The sequence below is a fragment of the Rhinopithecus bieti genome, unplaced genomic scaffold (assembly GCF_001698545.2).
Source record: "Rhinopithecus bieti isolate Rb0 unplaced genomic scaffold, ASM169854v2 scaffold_43555, whole genome shotgun sequence".
Classification (NCBI taxonomy): Eukaryota; Metazoa; Chordata; class Mammalia; order Primates; family Cercopithecidae; genus Rhinopithecus; species Rhinopithecus bieti.
The window spans coordinates 355,947-379,056 of NW_016817848.1; the positions used below are offsets into that span (position 1 = coordinate 355,947).

Genomic DNA, 23,110 nt, shown 5'->3' on the forward strand with positions numbered 1-23,110 from the left:
ATCATAATATAGCCATGAGCAATGGTAATGGCAATTACAATAATGATCCCAAGGGCAATTTTATGACAAGAGAACAGTTTCAGTAGAATAATAGTTTATTTAGAATTATATTCAGATAGATAATCAGATAAACTGAAGAATGTGGTAGTGTCTCTCATTTCCCTCCAGGAGACTGACTTTCCCACCAAATTGTAGATAGAGAAGCTGCAAATGTAAGCCTCAGAAATACCAGCAGGTTTAAGAGACCAAGGAGAGAAAAAAAACAAGCCAAAACAAAACAAAACAAAACAAAACTGTTACATTTAATACATTTACTGTCCCCAGTATATGAATGCAACTGCAAGACTAGCAGTCACCTAACAATCTCAACAACTGGAGAGGTCAATTTTCCTCTTAGAGGGAGGACAAGCAGAGAAAATAACCAGAGAGTTCCCTCCATTACTCTTCCATCCTGGAGACTGGCAAGGAAGAATCCTGTTGAAACACAAAAACTATTAGGTGGGAATCCAGCACGCCATGTAACAATCACGATGAAAGCCAGAGTGACAAATGTACATTTCCCACTTTTGAAAATGAAGAAGTTGAGCTGCCCAGATTCATATTGATAAGTTTTGCTTAAAAAAATTTTCCCAAATGAGAAAACATTTTATTTCTTTTATTTTATTTGGGGTTCATGATCTTTATAAAAAACTCTATGATACAGAGAAGCATGACAAAATACAATTTCAATAGTAATCCTATCACTCAAATGACCATCTTTCCAGATAGTTCTCTGTGGATAGACACAAGAGTACACACAAACACATACTTACCCTGATATTATAAATTTGTATCTTTCTACATTATTGCTTTTAATGGATACATAATGGCCATAGCGGAACATTTCCATGATGAATCCCAGTAATGTCTTTTGTTCTATCTACCTATCTGATTTATCTAAGAAATTAAGTGCAGACATACTTCATTTTATTGTGTTTTGTTTTGCTTTGCTCTGTTTTGCAGATATCGCATTTTTTTTTTTTTTTTTGAGACGGTGTCTCGCTCTGTCGCCCGGGCTGGAGTGCAGTGGCCGGATCTCAGCTCACTGCAAGCTCTGCCTCCCGGGTTCCCGCCATTCTCCTGCCTCAGCCTCCCGAGTAGCTGGGACTACAGGCGCCCGCCACCTCACCCGGCTAGATTTTGTATTTTTTAGTAGAGACGGGGTTTCACTGTGTTAGCCAGGATGGTCTCGATCTCCTGACCTCGTGATCCACCCGTCTCGGCCTCCCAAAGTGCTGGGATTACAGGCTTGAGCCACTGCGCCCGGCCTTGCAGATATCGCATTTTGTTTAAATAGTAAAGGTCTGGCCGGGCACAGTGGCTTACGCCCATAATCCTAGCAATTTGGGAGACTGAGGCGGGTGGATTGCCTGAGCTCAGGAGTTCGAGACCAGCCTGGCCAACATGATGAAACCCTGTCTCTACTAAAAATACAAAAAATTAGCCAAGAGTGGTGGTACACGCCTGTAATCCCAGCTACTCGGGAGGCCGAGGCATGAGAATCACTTGAACCAGGAGGTGGAGGTTGCAATGAGCCGAGATCATGCCACTGTACTCCAGCCTGGGCGACACAGCAAGACTCTGTTTCAAAAAAAAAAAAAAAAAAAAAAATTAGCAGGGTGTGGTAGTGCATGCCTGTAATCCCAGCTACTAGGGAGGCTGAGGCAACAGAATCGCTTGAACTTGGGAGGCAGAGTTTGCAGTGAGCTGAGATCGCACCACTGCATTCCAGCCTGGGTGACAGAGTGAGACTCCACCTCAATAAAATAAAATAAAATAAAAATAAATATTAAGGTCTGTGGCAACCCTATGTTATGCAAGTCTATCGGTGCCATTTTTTTTTCCAACGGCATGTGCTCCCTTTGTGTCTCTGTGTCATATTTTGGTAATTCCCACAATATTTCAGACTCATTCATTACTATTATATCTGTTATAGGGATCTACAATCAGTGATCTCTGATGTTACTTTGTAATTATCTACAATTACACCCATATAAGATGGTGAACTCAACAAATAAATAGTATGTTTGTGATGGTGAACTCAATCAACAAATACTGTGTGTGTTCTGACTGCTCCACCAACACACCATTCCTTCATCTCTTTCCCTCTCTTCATGCCTTCCTATTCCCCAAGACACAACAATATTGAAATGAGGCCAATTAATAACTGTACAATGGCCTCTAAATGTTCAAGTGAAAAGAAGAGTTGCATGACTCTCACTTTAAGTCAGGAGCTAGTTATGGGCTGGGCATGGTGGCTCACACTTGTAATCCCAGCACTTTGGGAGGCCAAGGCGGGCAGATCACTTGAGGCCAGGAGTTTGAGACTAGCCTGACCAACATGGTGAAATCCTGTCGCTACTAAACATATAAAAATTAGCTGGACGTGGTGGTGCCTGTAGTCCCAGCTACTTAGGAGACTGAGGCACAGGAATTGCTTGCTTGAACCTGGGAAGGGGAGGTTGCAGTGAGCTGAGATCGCCCCCCATGCACTCTAGCCTGGGCCACAGAGCAAGACCTTGTCTCAAAAAAAAAAAAAAAAAAAAAAGAGAAAAGTAGTAAGAGTTAGGCTTAGTGAGAAAGGCATATAGAAAGCCAAGACAGGCTGAAAGCTAAGCCTCTTGTGTCAAACAGCCAAGTTGTGAATGTAAAGGAAAGGTTCTTGAAGGAAAGTAAAGGTGCTGCTCCATAAACACACAAATGATAAGAAAGTGAAATAGCTTTATTGCTGATATGGAGAAAGCTTTAGTGGTCTGGATGGAAGATCAAACTAACCACAACATTCCCTTAAGCCAAAGGCTAATCCAGAGCAAGGCTCTACCTCTCTTCAATTCTGTAAAGGCTGAGAGAGATGAATAAGCTGAAGAAGAAAAGTTTGAAGCTAGGAAAGGCTGGTTTATGGAAAGAGGCCATTTCCATAACATAAAAGTGCAGGGTGAAGCAGCAAGTGCTGATGTAGAAGCTGCAGCAAGGTATCCAGAAAGTAATTGAAAATAATTATCCTGGGATAGTTGATGATGGTGGCTACAATAAACAACAGATTTTCAATGTGGATGAAATAGCCTTCTATAGGAAGAAGATGCCACCCAAGACTTTCATAGCTAGAGAGGAGAAGTCAATGCCTGGCTTCAAGGCTTCAAACCTTCAAAGGACAGGCTGACTCTCTTGTTAGGGTCTAATGCATCTGGTGACTTTAAGTTGAAGCCAACACTCATTTATCCTTCTGAAAATCCTAGGGGCCTTGAGAATTATGCTAGATCTACTCTGCCTGTGTGCTATCAGTGGAACAACAAAGCCTGGATGATAGCACATCTGTTTATACCATGGTTTGCTGAACATTTTAAGCCCACTCTTGAGATATACTGCTCAGACGAAAAGATTTCTTTCTTTTTTTTCTTTTATTATTATTTTTTTGAGACCGAGTTTCGCTCTTGTTGCCCAGGCTGGGGTGCAATGGCACCGTCTTGGCTCACTGCAACGTCCGCCTCCCGGGTTCAAATGATTCTCCTGCCTCAGTCTCCTGAGTAGCTGGGATTATAGGCATGTGCCACCATGCCCAGCTAATATTTTTGTATTTTTCCTAGAGACAGGGTTTCACCATGGTCTTGAACTCCCGGTCAGGCTGGTCTCGAACTCCTGACCTCAAGTGATCCACCCACTTCGGCCTCTCAAAGTGCTGGTATTACAGGCATGAGCCACTGTGCCCAGCCAAAAAGGTTTCTTTCAAAATATTACTGCTCATTGACAATGCCTCTCATCACCTGAGAGCTCTGGTGAAAATGTATAAGGAGGTAAATGTTGTTTTTATGCCTGCTAACACAATATCCATTCTGTAGCCCATGGATCAAGGAGTAATTTTGACTTTCAAGTCTTATTATTTAAGAAATACATTTTGTAAAGCTATAGCTTTCATGGATAGTGATTCCTCTGATCAATCCAAGCAAAGTAAATTAAAAACCTCTGGAAAGTTTTCACCATTCTACATGCCATCCAGAACATTCACGATTCATGAATATTGTGAGCTTTGTTGAAATGACAACAAATGTTTACACTATTCCCCAAACTTAGTTGATAAAGCAGTGGCAGTGTTTGAAAGGATTGACTCCAATTTTGAAAGAAGTTCTACTGTGGATGAAATGTGGCAAATTTCACTGTTGTCTTATTTTAAGAAATTGCCACAGTCACCCTAGCCTTCAGCAACTACCACCTTGATCAGTTAGCAACCATCAACGTAATTAAGGCAAGACCCACTGCCAGCAAAAAGATTTACAATTCGGAGAAGTTTCACATATCGTTAGCATTTTTTAGCAAAAAAGTATTTTAAAATTACGTATGCATACTTTTTAAAGACATAATGCTATTGCACACTTAATAGACTATAATATAGTATAAACATACTTTTTACATGCACTGGGAAACCAAAAATTGTGCGTGACTGGCTTTATTGCCATATTCGCTTCATTGCAGTGAACTTGCAGTATCTCCGAGGTATGACTGTATCAAATCAAAGTACTCTTTTTGTAATCAGCCCTCAAAATTGTCAGTCCATGTTTGTGTGTTTTTGCTTTTGTTCTGGGCGGATGTTTTAGGAAATGTTCAGATCTTTGTTTTAAGAAAAGGTCAGATGCTAAGCAGATTGGAACCTGGGGTAGAAAACCACAAGATTCTGAAATTCATTCTGCCAGTAATATAAAAGGAAACCCTTAGAGGCAATGTCAGCAGGCAGGGCTTACTAAAGTTCACCGAACCTGGAGCTCCTCCCCTGCATATCTGTCCCTCATCTCTCTGATACTGCTCCCTGGCGGTGAGCGTGGATGGTCAAGGTTGGTCCCAGCAACCTCCTGGTATGTCAATGTTTTCCTAAAGGACACTATTCAGGCAGGAGAAAAGGATACCTTTAAAAAGAGAAGCTTGCTTTCTAGTCATGTAGATGCTGAGTCTAATAAAAGTTTTGATTTTTTACTTTCTATAAATTTTTTTTATTTTTTGAGACAGAGTCTTGTTCTGTCGCCTAGGCTGTAGTGCAGTGGCATGATCTTGGCTCACTGCAACCTCCACCTCTGGGATTCAAGCAATTCTCCTGCTTCGGCCTCCCGAGTAGCTGGAACTACAGGTGTGTGCCACCATGCCCAGCTAATTTTTGTATTTTTTGTAGAGATGGGGTTTCACCATGTTGGCCACTCTGTTTTCAAACTCCCGCCTCGGCCTCCCAAAGTGCTGGGATTACAGGCGTGAGCCACTGCACCTGGCCCATCAGTTTTTTATTCTTGTTTTGTCTCCATTCTTCATTGAGTGAAGGGGTTACACCCTCTCAATTATCCTTTAGATAGCCTTGTTGCCATCTACTTTTTTGTCTGGAGTTTCTAAAGTATTTGGTACATATTTACACCTGATATTTTGTTATATATCAACATAACATGTCATTGTTAAATTTTTGAATGACAATATGTTGAAAAGTAGCTCCTTAGATAGTTTTGCCATCATTCTTCATGTCTAAAGAATATTATTAGTTGAGTGTGGTGGTGTGCACCTGCAGTCCCCAGCTACTTGGGGGGGTCTGAGGTGGGAAGATCACTTAAGCCCAGGAAGCTGAGGCTGCAGTAAGCCTCGATCACCTACTGCACTCCAGCCTGTCTCTAAAAAAATTAAATCAATTAAGAATATCACTTCCCTATAGTGGAAAAATTATAGTTAAATATAGAATAACTACTTTCGGGAAGGAATTTGGTTTAAATTCCAGGCAGAGCAACTCAATTTTTACTAAGAGCCTCTAGGGAACTTGTCTCGTGTGATGAAACTTGTGAAGTGTGGCTAGATAATTTTATTCCTTCTCTGTAGTACCTGGTCACTCACTGGCTTCAACTCCAGAGAGGTCATTTCTGCCTGAGAGAAAATGCAGCACACTTCTTCCTGATGGGCTGCAGGCATATGGCATTATGAACTCAGTGTCCACTCAGGCTTGCTCCAAACTGCTGGTTCCAAAGACATTTTGTCTTGGCTGTCTTTCTCTAAAGATTTTCTTCCTTTGGATAGCGTCTGCCAGGGAACTTCACGGAGTTGCATCCTCTCCATAGATTTTCTGACAGCATTTGCTGGGGAGAATTGCCCTGGCTCAAAGTATTCATTACTTATTCCTCTCCTAAATAATTGCTTGGAAGATTTTTTTTTCCTGATGAATCTTATACTTGAAACTTTTAATCTCCAGATGGCATTATTTGACTAGATATACATACTATTATTTTTGGTGACATATGCTGGGAATTTTGTTCTTTATTTAGGAGCTTTACTCATGGCAATGAGGATTCTTTTGACATTTTATTTTGAAGGGATCTGGCAATGGATACAACATGACTGAAGACATGTTCTTAGGAATATTATCCTATGGAATCACTCTGGTAGGCTTGGCTATTCCCGAAGAGTAATCCTAAGACACTATGCCCTAGGGCTTGCCCTTGTACAACGGTTTAATTCCTCCTGATTTCAAGATTTGCTTAATTTTATCATTTCTCATTGAGTCAACATCCTTCAGAATTTGCTTCATTTGAGGTTTTGTTCTGAACATCTTGATATTTGGGTATTATTATTTTCTGTATGAACATCTGCTCTGGCCAATCCAGTTGGTGGAAGTTTCTCTTTCTAAGGCCATTTTCTCAGTAATTATGTTCTAAATGTGGCACTGGACATATCTCTTCCAGACCAGAGCTTTTATGAATTTTCTCTCTGGATTTCTGTCAGTTTGACTCAAATGCCCCTGAAGAGACTAGTAGGGAACCATGTCCTGTTCAACCCCTCCTTTCTACACAGTAACTCTCTGAAAGGGCTGCTTGGGAAATTGGGTCCTAGTCACATTTGCCTATTGATAGAAAATGCACTGATGTCACCCTAGGGAAATGTGCCCCAATCATTTTATTTATTTATTTATTTTTGAGATAGTCTCGCTCTGTCGCCAAGCTGGAATGCAGTGGCGCGATCTTGGCTCACTTCAACCTTCGCCTCCTGGGTTCAGTGATTCTCCTGCCCCAGTCTCCCGAGTAGCTGGGACTGTATACAGGTGCACACCACCACACCCAGCTAATTTTTGTATTTTTAGTAGAGATAGGATTTCACCATGTTGGTCAGGATAGTCTTGATCTCTTGACCTCGTGATCCATCCACCTCGGCCTCCCAAAGTGCTAGGATTACAGGTGTGAGCCACGAGCCCAGCCACCCAATCATCTTTTTTAAAATGAGCTTTAAGGCCTGGCGCGGTGGCTCATGCCTGTAATCCCAGCACTTTAAGAGGCCTAGGTGGGCAGATCATTTGAGGTCAGGAGTTCGAGACCAGACTGACTAACATAGTGAAACTCTGTCTCTACTAAAAATACAAAAAAAATTAGCTGGGCATGGCGGCGGATGCCTGTAGTCCAACCTACTCAGGAGGCTGAGGCAGGAGAATTGCTTGAACCCAGGAGGCGGAGGTTGCAGTGAGCTGAGATCACGCCACTGCACTCCAGCCTGGGCAACAGAGCGAGACTCCATCTCAAAATAAATAAATAAATTAATTAAATAAAATAAAAATGAGCTATATTTTAAAAAGCATTTCTTTTTGAAGAGCCTTGTCTTCAATACCTTTATCCAAGGATCTCAGACTTCCAAGAGACCCTCCTGGGCTAATTATTTTGTGGCCAATTTTATTCATGGAATCTTTCTTCAGCAATTTCTTTATTTATATTTGGAGACAGAGTCTGGCTCTGTTGGGTGTGATCTTGGCTCATGGCAACCTCCGCCTCCTGGGTTCAAGCGATTCTTGTGCCTCAGCTTCCTGAGTAGCTGGGATTACAGGTGTGCGCTACCATGCCCAGCTAATTTTTTTGTATTTTAGTAGAGACGGAGTTTCACCTTGTTGCTTAGGCTGGTCTCCTGAGCTCAAGCAATCTGCCCATCTTGGCTTCCCAAAGTGCCAGGATTACAGGCATGAGCCAACACGCCCAGCCAGCAATTTATTTTTGAGGGATTTTATAAACACTGATTTTATGTACTGATTGTGACACTTATTAACATAGAGGAATTTTTCCCTAGCTAACATTTCTTATGAAATTCGTTTATATTCTCTAGTAAGAAGTAACTTGGCAAATTAAAACAAACAAACAAACAAACAAACAAAACCTTAATTTCTTTTCTTTTTTTTTTTTTTTTTTTTTTTTGAGACAGGGTCTTGCTCTATCGCCCAGGCTGGAGTGCAGTGGCACAATCTCACTTCACTGCAACCTCCACCTCATGGGTTCAAGCGATTCTCTGCCTCAGCTTCCCAAGTAGCTGGAACTCCAGGGGTATGCTATGACGCCCAGCTAATTTTTGCATTTTTTTGTACAGACGGGGTTTCACCGTGTTGGCCAGGCTGGTCTCTTGACCTCAAGTGATCCACCCGCCTCAGCCTCCCAAAGTGCTGGATTACAGGTGTGAGCCACCATGACCGGCCAAAGAACTTAATTTCTATTGGCCATTGCTATGGTCCCCTTAAAATTCCTATGTTGAAACTAAATCCCCAATGCAATAGTATTAAGAGTTGGGGTCTTTGGGAGGGGATTAGGAGGCCTCTGCCCTCATGAATGGGATTAGTGCCCCTATTAAAGAGGTTTGAGGGAGACTGTTTGCCCCTTTCACCATGTGAGAACACACTGAAGGCACCTGTGAGGGCATCTGTGAGGAAGGCCTTCATCAGACACTGAATCTGGTAGCACCTTGATCTTAGACCTCTCAGTCTCCAGAACTGTGAGAAATAAATTTGTTTAAACATTACCCAGTCTAAGGTATTCTGTTATAGTGCTCTGATTGGACTAAGATAGCAATCATTATGAGGTTTTTATCTTGGCCAGGCTCACCTGTGGAATTTATGTCTCCTGGAGATAACTTTTACAAAGTCTCTCTTCAGCTAGTTGCATCCATGTAGCTAGTTTCTTCAGACATATGATCTGAAAGTGTTTCATCCTGGCCCATTGAGGCCTTGGAATATGTCCCTAATGGTGACTTGTTGTTGACTGCAGTCTGGCTGATAATAGTCATGGGTTGCATCATGGATGGCAATGATTCCTCATCAATTTATCCCTTCCTGGCATTATAGGTGAACTCTTTCTTTTCTGGTGCCTCTTGTGGAACAATTTTTTTTTTTTTTAACTCAACAACCTTTGCCTGTGAACTATATTTCTGCTGGTGTTTTTGATTGTTTCATTTCACTTCGGATAAACTTATCTACAAGTGAGCCTTTTTTAGACAATGCTACCTCTGCATCCTGTCATTTTTTTCTGGAAATTCTTTTTTGACAGTGGTAACTGAGAAATGTTTTCCTTTCTAATGATACTTTGGAATCAGTATCTTTTGACCGTGAGTCTAGAGGACAGCAGACCCAAGAAATCTATGCAGTGCCAGCCCGACTTCTGACCAAAGCTCCCAAAGTTCTGCTTTCTGGGGACCTTACTGGAACTCTCTTCCCTCTGTGACATTTGGACTTGCCTTTTGTTGAATTGAGTTAGTTTCTTCTTGACAAACGGAACTCAAACACGAAAGCAGAAAGACCCAGAAAGCCTTACCTTTGCCCATGTGACATGCAGTATGCCTCAGCAGTAAGCCACCCTTGAAAAACTGTCAGCTGAGCATCCAGCTGTCTTCATACAAATCACAAATTTTAATCTTTCCAGGAAAATTCATCATCAGTTTTTCTTTGCTGACAAGCATCTTCTTATAGACACATTTTTAGTTGATTTAAGCTATTTCATTCTCTCTTACATTCTGAAAATATGTTTGTAATATCATTGCTTTTATATTTGTTCCCATAAAGTTGTTCTTTTTAATTCCTTTTCTAAAGGTAGAAAGGGGTATTTATTTTTCCCATAGGATATTATTCCATCATTTGAAAATAGATTTGTAATCTGCACAAAAATGTAAGAATGATAACACTCAGTACTAATTGGTCAAAAGAATGTTTTCGCTGGGAGATAGTATTCTGTCACTGGGAAGAACTTTATAAATGTTATCACTTATATTGCCATAACAGTGTGTCTAAAGTATCTAATACGAATTTTTGAAATATCTTGTTTGGGGCCGTAAATGCTTAGAAAATTGTTAATTCTGGCTGGTAATCAAGGCAAATAAAATATGCATGAGTAAGCTTAAATGCTTCTGGATAACAATGGTTATTTGAAAGCTCTGTGAATATTTCATATCATCTAAGAGGTAAGAAAAAGACTGTAATCAGCTTGCAGCAAAATGTCCCTGAACAGGGAACAAAGACTTTCTTTGTTAGATTGTATTAATCAGGACAGCCCAGCAGCCAAGTGTGTGGGCCCCTAACAGGCAGATGTCAGTGCCACCTCCTGGTGTCTGCTCCTGGCCCAGCCATTAATCTCTCTGAACCTTAACTGTTTCCTCATCCATAACATGGAGATTATAAAAGTGTCCAATTCATGGGGTGCTGTGAGAATTAAATGAGATAATGCAATTAAGCACTTAGCACAGTGCTTGGTACACATTAAACAGCCATATACGTCAGCTACCATTATTGAAAACTAACATAAACTTTTTCTTTTTTTCTTTTGAGAGACAGGGTCTTCCTCTGTTGCCCAGAGTGGAGCAGTGGTGCAATCATGGCTCACTGCAGCCTCTACCTCCTGGGCTCAAGCCATCCTCCCACTTCAGCCTCCTATAGCTGGGACCACAGGTGCATGTCACCATGTCCAGCTAATTTTTAAGTTTTTTATAGAGACAGCGTTTCGCTATGTTGCCAAGGCTGGTCTTGAACTCCTGGCCTCAAGTGATCCTCTGGCCTTGGCCTCTCAAAGTGTTGGGATTACAGGCATGAGCTACCTCCTGGCTTAAAAGAATACTTTTAATAATGTGTTTTCTTTTTTCTTTCTTTCTTTTCTTTTTTTTTTTTTTGAGACAGAGTCTTACTCTGTTGCTCCATCTGGAGTGCAGTGGCGTGATCTCAGCCCACTGCAACCTCTGCCTCCACGGTTCAAGAGATTCTCCTGTCTCAGTCTCCCGAGTAGCTGGGACTACAGGTGTACACCACCACGCCTGGCTAATTTTTGTATTTTTGGCAGAGACAGGGTTTCACCATGTTGGCCAGGCTGGTCTTGAACTCTTGACCTTAGGTGACCTGTCCAGCTTGGCCTCCCAAAGTGCTGGGATTACAGGGATGAGCCACCACGCCTGGCTAATGTGTGTCTCTTTTCTAAAACATATGCAGAGGAATCAACTTGAGTGGTAAGGAGAATTTTCATAATCCCTTTAGAAAAGTGTGAAACGTCTGATGAACATGTGCCCTTTGGGGGAAGACGCATTCCAACCAAGACCCTAGCTCTTTGAGAATGGCCTTGATGTTAAACTCACTTTAAAAGCAGCCGTTATTTGGGGGCTAAATTTACTTGGTTCTTCAATTTGCCCCTAAACAAGTGAAAGCTGGGAGCCATTCTAGACTTCTCCCTCCCCTCACTGTGGATTCCGTGTCTCTAGCACCTCTCAGATTCAGCTCTCCCCCTGCACCCAGCGTCTCCAGGGCAGTTTCTCCACACACATCCTGCTTACCCCGCAGTGGGACTCGCTCCTGCCTCTATGCCTCTGCACATGCCCTCCTCCCCCTCTGAAACGTTCCCTGTGGTGTGTCACCTACCTTCTTTTAGGTCATCATCTCTCCCTGCACAGGGCTCATGTGTGGCCACTGAGAATCTCCCACACGCTCAGCATTGGGTCTCTTACTTCTCGTGCCCATCATAGCTGCCCTGAAAGGTAGACAGGATTGGTGAAGAAACTTGCCGACCACAGGAATTAGGACGTGAGGAAAATAAGACAGTGTCTCTTCAGTTTACCTGGGAGAGCAGGGTAAGCTTGACCAGAGCTGAGACTCATAATGGCACCTTACCAAGAGAGGGGAGAAAGGTTATATCCTGAATGAAGGCATTCAACTCCCTTTATAAAGAATGTGTCCTTCAGAAAGGGGCAGCACAAACATTGCCAGTGACCTCTAAGCATTTCCCTGAGGGGATAGGGGAACTGGGCCATTTTTCTTTGCAATTTTCAGTCCCTTGGGAACACTATCCATCAGTAGAGCTCTGTTTTTACCATCTTGAAATTCTTTATAGGTTCTGTATTTCCATACTGCACTGGGCCCTACAAATTATGCAGCTGTCCTTCTCAGGACACACAAATGCTTAAAAAATGGTTGCTAACAAAAATGAGAGAGTATGTCCAATAGAACTGAAGGAAGGGCCGGGCGTGGTGACTCACACCTGTAATCCCAGCACTTTGGGAAGCTGAGGCAGGCGGATTACCCGAGGTCAGCAGTTCAAGACCAGCCTGGCCAACATGGTGAAGCCATCTCTACTAAAAATACAAAAATTAGCCGGGCGTGGTTGTGCACACCTGTAATCCCAGCTACTCGGAAGGCTAAGACAGGAGAATCACTTGAACCTGGGAGGTGGAGGTTGCAGTGAGCTGAGATCGTGCCACAGTACTCCAGCCTGGGTGACAGAGTGAGACTCCATTTCAAAAAGGAGAACCGAAGGAGGTACTGACTAAGAAACTAAGGAACATAAATACTCGGCTTCTGTCCTTTAGTTGAAAGACATTGAGGCAGCCACAAGACTCAACCTTTTGATGTCTCTAAGTAGAAACATTCTAAAATTCAGTCTTCACTGAAGGTATGTGTTCCGTTTTTCTTACAGAAGTAACTCATACTCATTGGAAAGATTGAATTATCAGAAAAATATATAACTGAAAGTCATTGTCTTCCATAATTCCTGCTACTGAGACATCACTTTTTTTTTTTTTTTTTAAACTTTTAAGCTCAGGGGTACATGTGCAGGATGTGCAGGTTTGTTATATAGGTAAACATGTGTCATGGGATTTACCATATGGATTATTTTCATCACCCATGTATTAAGCCTAGTATCAATTAATTATTTTTCCTGATCCTCTCCCTCCTCCCACCCTCCACTCTCCAAATGGCCCCTGTGTGTGTTGTTCCCCACCATGCGTCCATGTGTTCTCATCATTTAGCTCTCACTTATAAGTGAGAACATGTAAATGAGAATATGTGGTATTTGGTTTTCTGTTCCTGCATCAGTCTGCTAAGGAAAATGGCCTCCAGCTCCATCCATGTCCCTGTAAAGGACATGATCTCATTTTTTATGGCTGCATAGTATTCCATGTGTATATGTACCACATTTTCTTTATCCAGTCTATCATTGATGGGTATTTAGGTTGATCCCATGACCTTGCTACTGTGAATAGTGCTGCATTGAACATATGCATGCATGTGTCTTTATTGTAGAAAAATTTATATTCCTTTTGATATATACCCAGCAATGGGATTGCTGGGTCGAATAGTTTAATTTCTGTCTTTAGGTCTTTGAGGAATCGCTACATTGTCTTCCACAATGGTTGAACTAATTTACAATCTCATCAACCGTCTATAAGTGTTCCTTTTTCTCCATAGTTTCGCCAGCATCTGTTATTTTTTGACTTTTTAATAATAGCCATTTTGACTAGTGTGAGATGGTATCTCACTGTGGTTTATATTTGCATTTCTCTAATGATCAGTGACAAGCTTTTTTCATATGATTGTTGGCCGCATGTATATCTCCTTTTGAGAAGTGTCTGTTAACATCCTTTGTCCACTTTTTAATGAGGCTGAGTTTTTTTCTTGTAAATTTGTTTAAGTTCCTTATAGATACTGGAGATTAGACCTTTGTCATATGCATAGTTTGCAAAAATTTTCTCCCATTCTGTACGTTGTCTGTTTACTCTGTTGATAGTTACTTTTGTTGGAAACAACACTATTAACAGTCTGATGTTTATTCCCCCAGGTACTTTTCATAGGTTATACTAATACATTATAAATAGTATTTAGTATTAATATTTTTATTATTTTAGGAAATTGATTACTGCTATGTATGTTCTGTAACTAGAATTGAGGACAGACTAGAGAAGATCAAGAATGGGTCTAGTTGCTGGGTGCGGTGGCTCATGCCTGTAATCCCAGCACTTTGGGAGGCCGAGGCAGGAAGATCATGAGGTCAGATCAAGACCATCCTGGCTAACATGGTGAAAACCCATCTCTACTAAAAATACAAAAAATTAGCTGGGCATGCTGGTGGCCACCTGTAGTCCCAGCTACTCAGGACACCGAGGCAGGAGAACGGCATGAACCCAGGAGACGGAGCTTGCAGTGAGCCAAGGCGCCACTGCACTCCAGCCTGGGCGACAGAGCGAGACTCCATCTCAAAAAAAAAAAAAAAAAAAAGAATGGGTCTAGTTAACAGGCTACTGTGACCACCTAGAGAAAGATGAGTGTGGTTTGGGCATTCAAGTTGTTGAATTCTGACTTTATTTAAATGGAAAGCCAACAAACCAGATGTAGGGTGACAAAAAAAGTGGAGTCAAAGGGGACACCAAGAGTTTTGGCCTGAGCAAGTGGAAGGATGGAGAGAAACTGCTTCAGAGAAACTATCAGGGAAAGTCCACTGAGACGAGTTAAGTTCGAGGTGTCCATTGGTCATCCAAGTAGAGACGTCAAGCAGTCAAGTTCAGGGAATTCTGATTAAAGATATAAATCTAAAGTCCTTAGCATATAGATGATATTTGAATGAATGTAGATAGAAAGTAATTAAAAACATTTTTTTCAAACCTTTAAAGTTTACTGCCATTTAAGCTGTTTCAAAATACCTGTCATTATTATCAACACAGTGAAAAGTCAACATTTCATTTGTTCACAGCATGGGAGAAAATATTTGCAAATCATATATTTGATAAGGGATTAACATCTAGAATATATGTAGAACTCCTAAAACTCAACAGCAAAAAAAAAAAAAAAAAAAAGCAATAAAAAAATGGGCAAAGGACTTGAATAGACATTTTTCCAAAAATGATATACAAATGGCCAATAAGTACAGACTCAACATCACTCATTATAAGGGAAATGCAAATCAAAACTACAATGAGATACCACCTCACATCTATTAGGATGGTTACTATCAAAACAACAACAATTACAAAATAACAAGTGTTGGTAAGGATGTGGAGAAATTGGAACCCTGTGCACTGTTGGTGGGTATGTAAAATGGTACAGCTGCTGTGGAAAATGGAATGGTGGCTTCCCAAAAAATTAAAAACAGAATTATCATATGATCCAGCAATTCTACTTCTGGGCATATACTCAAAAGACCTGAAAGCAGGGTCTTGAAGAGGTATATGTAGAGTCATGTTCACAGCAGCATTATTCACAATCACTAAAATGTGAACATATCCATTGATGGATGAATGCCCACTGATGGACAATGAAATAAATGGATATGCAAAATGTGTTATAAACATACAACAGAATATTATTCCACCTTAAAAAGGAAGGAAATTCTGACACATGCTACAACATGAATGAACCTTGAGGACATTATGCTAAATGCAATAAGCCAGTCACAAAAAAGACAAATATTGTATGAGTCTATTTGTACAACATACTTACAGAGTAATCTAAATCACAGAGACAGAAAGTAGAACGGTGGTTGCCAGGGGCTGGGGAGAGGGAGAAATGGTGAGTTATTATTTAATGGGTGTAGAGTTTCAGTTTTGCAAGATGAGTTTTGGAGCTGGATGGTGGTGATGGTTGCAAAAGAATATGAATCTACTTAACACCACTGATCTGCACACTTAAAACTGGTTAAGATGGTACGTCTTACATGTATTTTACCACAGTTACAAAAAGTGAAAAAAAGTATTAAAAAACTGGTAATATATGTTGAAGAAAAATATCTGCTATCAGTGACAAAGGCAGACTCCAGGATATGTGTAAATAATACTCTGAGAGGCCTGACTGTGAAGTGAAGCAAAAGTTAAGACATGAACACACGAGATGGATGTGTGTTGGGAGGAAAGCTGAGTGTTGAGAGAGGAGCTGTGGCAGGGCTTGGAACATGTCCAGGGTCCAGGGTAAAACTCCTTGGGGCCTTTGGAATGTGTCTAGACTTGCTGGCTCCTTGCTTCTAGCACTCCCATTATCTCAAGTAGCCATATGTTTCAAAGAAAATGCTAAACCATCACAGCTGTAGCTTGTTCACTTGATACATCACTTCCTTTCAACCCCCACATCCTCACCACCTGTTTCTTTGTTTGATCACCAATAAATAGTGTGGGATCCCAGAGCTTGAGGCCTTTGCAGCCTCCATACCAGCGTTGGCCCCCTGGTCCCACTTTCTCTCTTGTCTTTTCTCATTCCTTCGACTTCGCCAGACTTCGTAGCCCCCACAACCTGGTGTCGGGTCTGATCACCCCAACAGATGTATTTTCACTGTGTAGTCTCCAAAACGTTGAAAAAACAAGAGGAAAAAGTCACAGCCATTTGTTTACTTATTTAAAATCTGTATTCTGAGTTTATTTTATCCTATAACTAGTTCAAATATTCACATGATTAAAGGTTTTTCAGAACAGGAGTAGGCTGGAGAGTCTCTGAACTCTCCTTTTACAGCCCCTTAAATCTTGGTTCTAGCTGGCATTTACTTGGCTTCCAGCTTTGAGAAAAGTAAATCAGAAGCATCTACCTTCTGGTAACCTAAGAAGGAGATTTGGAGCCAGGAGGCATTTCATGAGCAACTTCATGCTGAAAAGCCTCCTTGTAATTTATTTATTTTGGCATTTTGAAGTTCCAGTCAATCTGGTCAGCAGACTCTGAAGGAGGAACCTGTTGAGGCATTCCTGGAATCATACTGGAAGTACCTGGCAGGAATTCCTGCTTCAAGGCCTCCTTCTCAAGGGGGTTTGTGTCCTCCTGCATGAATATGGTCTTCTTCGTGGAAACAGTTTCAGAATTCAGTTCCTAAAAAGAAAACAAAACAGCAGAAAAGTTATTATTAGAGACTAAAGCACACAAGATGTATGGCAAAAACACAGTATTGCTATTTTCATGCCAGAGACTAAGAAACAAACTGAAATAGCCCTGCTTTAACAAAGCATAAAACCAAATCTATAGGAATGAAGTTGATTCACCAATAATTTAACTCCCTGCCAGAACAAAACCCAACATCTTTTAATGGAAAACAACACAATCTAGACTCCCTATAAAATGTCCTCTACAATGTCCAGAACACAAGTAATAATTACTATACATGTAAAAAGGTAGGAAAATGTGAACCATAATCTAGAGGAAAAGTATTAAATAGAAAAAGGCCCCAAAATGGTCTGGGCATGGTGGCTCACGCCAGTAATCTCAGCACTTTGGGAGGCCGAGGTGGGCAGATCATGAGGTCAGGAGTTCGAGACCAGCCTGGCCAACATGGTGAAACCCTTCTCTACTAAAAATACAAAAATTAGCTGGGTGTAGTGGCGGGTGCCTGTAATCCCAGCTACTCAGGCGGCTGAGGCAGGAGAATCACTTGAACCCAGGAGGTGGAGGTTGCAGTGAGCTGAGATCTTGCCACTGCACTCCAGTCTGGGTGACAGACTGAGACTCCATCTCAAAAAAAAAAAAAGAAAAGAAAAGAAAGAAAGAAAAAGGTCCTCAAATGACACAGATGATGGAATTAACAGACAAGAACAGCTATTACAAATATTTTTAAAAATCCAAGGTGGAAAATGGACATAATGTGAAAGTTAAGATGTATCAGCAAAGAAAATGGCAATTATATTTAAAAAACTAAATAGAAATTCTAGAACTGAAAAGTACAATATCTGAAGTGAAAAAATTCACAGAATATCCAGATAGGATATAGGGCATTGCAGAAGAAATGGTCAGTAAACATGAAGGTAGATCAGTAGAAATTATCCAAACTGAACCACACAGGAAAAAAACAAACAGAGCTTCAGTGACCTATGAGACAATATTGAGCAGTCCATGTCCGGGCTGAGGTAGGAATCCTTGGAGCTTAGGCTCTACTGACCCCCTCCACGCCAGTCTTTGCCTGGAAGTCATACAGGTCCATTCTACAATGAGTCCTGTGGGGCTCATCCTTGTCCACATGGTCTCTGAGACCCTTCTAAACTTCAAACTATTGGGTCTATGCAGCAAATAGCTATTGATTCCATAAACATGTATTTCTAAAACATTTGTATAGTTTAGATCTTCATAAATAATAGGAGTTTTCTTCTGACTCAGAAACAAAATTATCGTTTACTTAAAGCTGCATCTGCTTAATGAAGAGATATTAATACCAAGGATAACCTCTGCCTGACTCAAATTCTACCTCCTCTATGGATACTTTTTGGTTTGGATGATTGGATATGATCCCTACCATACAGAGCATTCTGTTTCTATTCGTCTTTTGATACATCCAGTAGATAAGCAGTATTCAATCTCGGGTACTCAAAGACTTGCTAACCTGTATCCAAGTCACGATGTTTTGTTTTGTTTTTAAAGAGATTACGGAAAAAACTGCAAAGCTTTGAGTATATGCATATCAGTTCATCAGGTAAACTAGCAGCCCTGTTGAAATTTTATGCAACCCATCCTGGGCCAGTTTGAAATTGGTTTTCCCAGCACTAGTCACACAAAATGTGAAGGTGACCAATAGCAAGGAAGAGTTTGTAATCCACCTTGAATCAATCAGAAACCAGAACTTGGAATCTTGTCTTTTTGACACACCTCTGCCTCTTTGTCCTTTATTTAGCCTTGTCAAAGTTTGCTTGGAGAGTAACTCACATCTTAATGTTGTGGCTCTCTCTTGCCAGGTAAACTATAAATTTGGCTTCATTTTAGATCACTCTTGGGTTCTCTTTATTTCCTTCTAACATAGGGAATCAATTTCCATAATCACAACCTACACATGAACTCTTTCCTAAAACTGAGAACTTGCACACAGTCTAGACATTGTGCTGGTTTTCATTTCCCATCTTCCCTTACAACTGCCTACATCACACACTTGGCAAAAGAATGACATACCATTTACTTACCTAAATCTTGTTAAGGAATATTGCTACAGGATGCAAAACCTCCTCAGTGAAACACAAAAAGACAATTCAAAATACTGATGTGAGCTGAGAAATTTTCCTTAATAAAGCTACCATAAAACTAGGGTGGAGTTTTGGGAGTCTTCTTTATATATTTCTTATTGCCTTATATATTTATATTTCTATTAACAGTAAAACATGGTGTTAGATAAATGGATTAGAGGTGGGCAACAAGGTGATGACAAATTCTGCTGAATGATCCTCACTTCTCCCATCTCCAAACAATTGATTAAAGAAGGAATCTTTCCTGAGGGAGAGTTCCTTTAGACTACTGTCAAACAATAGAATGAAACTATCTTTTGATTTATTTACAAGACATCTAGGCTTTAAAAAGCAAACATATTCTTTATGATGACATTGAGTATATTAGTATAAATGTAAATAAGCTTAATATTTTCATGTCTTCAAATTGGCTTGGAAGCTAGCAAATGCTAGTGAATTGTAATGGACTGCATTAAAGACTTTAATGCACGGAGTATAGTGATAGTTAAAAAGATGTCAGATATCAAACTCAACATTGCAATTGAGATGACTCTCTATCCAGGTATCTACCGCTTTGTAGAAAGCATAGAATGGCATAAGGTGTTTTTCAGGAGATTGTGAAAAAAACTGTGGGAGGTAAAAGATATCCTTTTAGACTGACAAATGCAGAGTTGTCTTCAGCTATTCCAGCTTAATAACTTACACCTAATATTACAGCATCACAGAGGAGGCATCTGAAGTTTCACGTAAAAGCAAATAGAATATAATAAACCAAATACTAAATACTAAGTTAAATATCTGAGGTATGCACTGGTAACAACCATATTTGGTTTCTGAAAAATATTGACTACTACTTGAAAAGGACTCAAAGGATCTTATATGAAAAAATATTTGCTCCAAGTGAATAGATTTTTTTAAAATCAGGTTTTTTAAAAAACCAGATATTTTGGCTAGGTGCAGTGGCTCACACCTGTAATCCCAGCACTTTGGGAGGCCGAGGTAGGTGGATCATCTGAGGTCAGGAGTTCGAGACCAGCCTGGCCAACATGGCAAAATCTTATCTCTACTAAAATACAAAATTACCTGGGTGTGGTGGCATGTGCCTGTAGTCCCAGATACTCGGGAGGCTGAGGCAGGAGAATCGCTCGAACCCAGGAGGCAGAGGCTGTAGTGAGCCGAGATTGCGCCACCATGCTCCAGCCTGGGCAACAAAGCGAGACGCCATCTCAAAAAAAAAAAAAACAAAAAAAAAACCCCAGATTTTTAAAAAACCAGTAGCACCAGAGTATTTCCTGAAATCTAAGACAAATCTGTCTTTTAATATCTCATTTTTTCATTAACAAAGATTGTCAATAACATTGGTTTGTATGCAAATATGTTAATACAGAGTGAAAATCAGGCTAAAGGGATCCTTAATGCGCCTTGAGGGGGGACTGGGCTGACTTGTGGCTTTCCTGGATTCCATGTTGGGATGTGTGCGGCCACCCAAAGCTGAGTCCTTCTCCCTACCTTATGACACTTTTCACAGTTCTGTTGAATCTGATATTCTTCCTGTTTCAGCATCTCTGTCATTTCCATTTCCTTGAGGCTACCGTCATATTCCTCCTGTAGCTGGATCTTCTCTTCCCTATTCTGGGGTGAGGTGACAGAGTCGAATCAGGTCAGCACCCAGGGAAGCCTTATAAATGGGGTCCCCTCACTGGGGACTGATCTGGGCTGTGGGCCTTTTGGGCTCGTTGAGTTTCCTCCTGTAACTAGCTTTAGCCTGCTAGTAGTAACAAACCCTTCAACTCCACAGCTCCTCTGAGTTGAAGCCCCACTCCTCTCAGCCCCCAGGATCCCCATGCTTCAGGGATATCTGGATCTAACAGCAAATCAAAGAAACCAAGAAATTCCCCAGGCCAGCTCCAGAATCCTGCCTTGTGTCTTGGCTTTCAAATTACTCTGGGAAAGCTGGGCCCTCCCTAAGTCCCAGGGCCCATACACACCTCTTCTTTTGCTTTCGCTGTTTTCTCATAATGATAAAGCCAGTGAGCCAGGTATTCTATTGGGTCACTGGGCCGAACCTTTGCCACCTCTGCCAGTGCCTGGGCCAGGCAATTTCCGAAGCACCTCTTTAGGTAGTTTGTTTCCATCCTGGCAGCCTGGAAAACATCAAAACAAAGTCACACTATTTTATTAACTTAATCTGATATTAAAAATAGACACATTCTAACCAATTCAGATTTATTTCAGGATAAATATGAGATGTTTCTGGATCACACCCTTCCCAAAAGAACCAACAAACACTTACTTGCTCTTATATTCGAATGGACTTTTTTCTAAAGTTCTCCAGCTGCACTAGGTCAAACAGTGTGGGTCCTAGGGTTTACCAGGCTTGCGAGGAGGTTGGTACTTTGGTGGTAAGGGTGGCTAAGGCCTCCCCTTACCCACACATTTCTGCTCTTGAGTACAGAGAAAATAAAGGAGCAGGCAGGAGGTCCTGGGGAGGGGCTCTGAGCACCCAGCAGGCTGTGCTATCGTGAGGTAGGAGGCTACAGTCATCTATCTATGACATAGATAAGATAGGCTCATTTATTTCACAAGGGACCATGGAAATGCACTGGGGAGAAGAGAGAGGGAAAATGTTGGTGCTACAGCTACTGCTTGTCAGGAGCTCTGCCAGCACCTGATATAATACTCCATTCTGTATTACTTAAGGATTTACTATTCATCATATTTCAAGAGCTGGAGGCAATGTAGCCCAACTTAGGAGCAGCAGGGAATTGTGGCAGTAGGAATGCACATTCTGGAATATGACAGACCAAGTTCCAGTCCTGATTCTGCCACTTATTAGCTGTGTGATCTTCAGCAAGTCACTCAGTCTCTCTCAGCCTCAGTTTTCTCATCTGTAAAATAAAAGTAACAAAAGTATGTAGCTCACAATAATTAGATTAGAGGTGATAATAAACACACACCAGGCACTTAGCCAGGCACAGAGTAACTGCTTATTACACTATTCAGTGGAGGATTGTGCCATGAAATGACCTAGGACCTGGCCTCCTCCTGACGGATTCCATATTCCTGAAGTTGACACATTTGAATTCCAAAAGAGCCCGGCGAATAATAAAAGCTTAGATCTAGCCTTAACATTTTCTGGAGGCATTTTTCAGTTTTCCCCCCACTCCCCATTTTCTAGCTTAAGGAAGGAAAAACAAGTAGACAGATATCCATATCTATCTTATGGATATAGAAAAAAATATTTCCTAGCTCTCTCCACTACAAGGGCCTTGAAACCAAAACACTTCAGTAGCAATGAGCACACTGAGCATATAAACCTTGCTTGTAAATAGCCTTCGTCACTTAAGAGGAATCAGGGCTCCTTGGAGAAATGGCTGATTCCAAGGCTGGGGCAGGACAAGTCTAATAGCCTGGAACATTTGGTTTTGCCAGAAAGTAAGAAAATTCTAAAAAATACAATGTTTGGGGACAGAGAAGCCAGCTGGAAGGGCTCCTACTAGTCAAATCTGGGGCAGTTGACCATTAAAATTAAAATAAATAGTGACTGTAATGGATTATAACTTACAGAATAAAATAAGACTCCATGAGTCCATATGAGAATATATACATAGATTAAGAAGGGAGAAGGCAAAGTTCTTGTTAAAGTAGAATGCCAACTAATAAAAGTGGGGAAAATAATGGAGTTTTAAAAAACTGCCATTTCCTCACCACCACAGTATAACTGAATCAAAGCAGAATCATCAATGAGTCAATGAGTGCTAAATTTGGGTGAACATTTGACAAGGAATAAGATATATGCATAGTCTCAAAGTTTCTTCTCACAAATTAAGTATTAATTCCAAAGCAAATACAGAAATTTTACAGTGGCAAAACCTGGCCAACAAAACCTTAACCAAGTAATCAAAGCAAACATCACCAATAAAGGAACAAAGTGACATCAAGTGCCTCCTGATGGGATGCACTTCTTACGGTACATAAAACATTTCCTGGCCGGGCGCGGTGGCTCAAGCCTGTAATCCCAGCACTTTGGGAGGCCGAGACAGGCGGATCACGAGGTCAGGAGATCGAAACCACCCTGGCTAACACGGTGAAACCCCGTCTCTACTAAAAATACAAAAAA

At 41.0% G+C, this 23,110-nt stretch overlaps 1 protein-coding gene and 1 long non-coding RNA gene across 4 annotated transcripts in view; both read right to left on the bottom strand.

Annotated features, from left to right (window-relative positions):
* Positions 1 to 255: 255 nt before the first annotated feature.
* Positions 256 to 21,827, bottom strand: DYDC2 (DPY30 domain containing 2). Of its 3 annotated transcripts, XR_001882291.1 has the most exons (6): positions 21,284 to 21,755; positions 20,979 to 21,134; positions 20,500 to 20,622; positions 16,783 to 16,882; positions 11,687 to 11,795; positions 256 to 474 (listed from the first exon to the last, which is right to left on the bottom strand). XR_001882291.1 is itself a non-coding variant. In XM_017856263.1 (4 exons), the coding sequence occupies exons 2-4, from the start codon at positions 21,123 to 21,125 to the stop codon at positions 16,691 to 16,693; spliced, it is 462 nt and encodes a 153-aa protein (XP_017711752.1). In that variant the 5' UTR covers positions 21,126 to 21,134; positions 21,795 to 21,827; the 3' UTR covers positions 16,412 to 16,690. The 3 variants fall into 3 exon arrangements, 2 of the variants coding, with proteins under 2 accessions (XP_017711752.1, XP_017711751.1); XM_017856263.1 differs by lacking the exons at positions 256 to 474; positions 11,687 to 11,795; positions 21,284 to 21,755 and adding an exon at positions 21,795 to 21,827 and having other exon boundaries at positions 16,412 to 16,882; XM_017856262.1 differs by lacking the exons at positions 256 to 474; positions 11,687 to 11,795 and having other exon boundaries at positions 16,412 to 16,882; positions 21,284 to 21,756.
* A 10-nt stretch (positions 21,828 to 21,837) lies between these two features.
* Positions 21,838 to 23,110, bottom strand: part of LOC108518101 (uncharacterized) — a 6,743-nt gene continuing 5,470 nt past the window's right edge. The window contains exon 3 of the long non-coding RNA XR_001882292.1: positions 21,838 to 21,878. This is a non-coding gene — a long non-coding RNA (uncharacterized LOC108518101). The remainder of the gene's footprint in view (positions 21,879 to 23,110) is intronic.

Coding starts and splice junctions, on each gene's coding strand:
- DYDC2 (XM_017856263.1), bottom strand. CDS start 21,125: ATGGAAACAAACTACCTAAAGAGGTGCTTCGGAAATTGCCTGGCCCAG. Junction 20,623..20,978: donor CAGCGAAAGCAAAAGAAGAG/GTGTGTATGGGC, acceptor ACCTCACCCCAG/AATAGGGAAGAGAAGATCCA. Junction 16,883..20,499: donor ACTGTGAAAAGTGTCATAAG/GTAGGGAGAAGG, acceptor TTTTCTTTTTAG/GAACTGAATTCTGAAACTGT.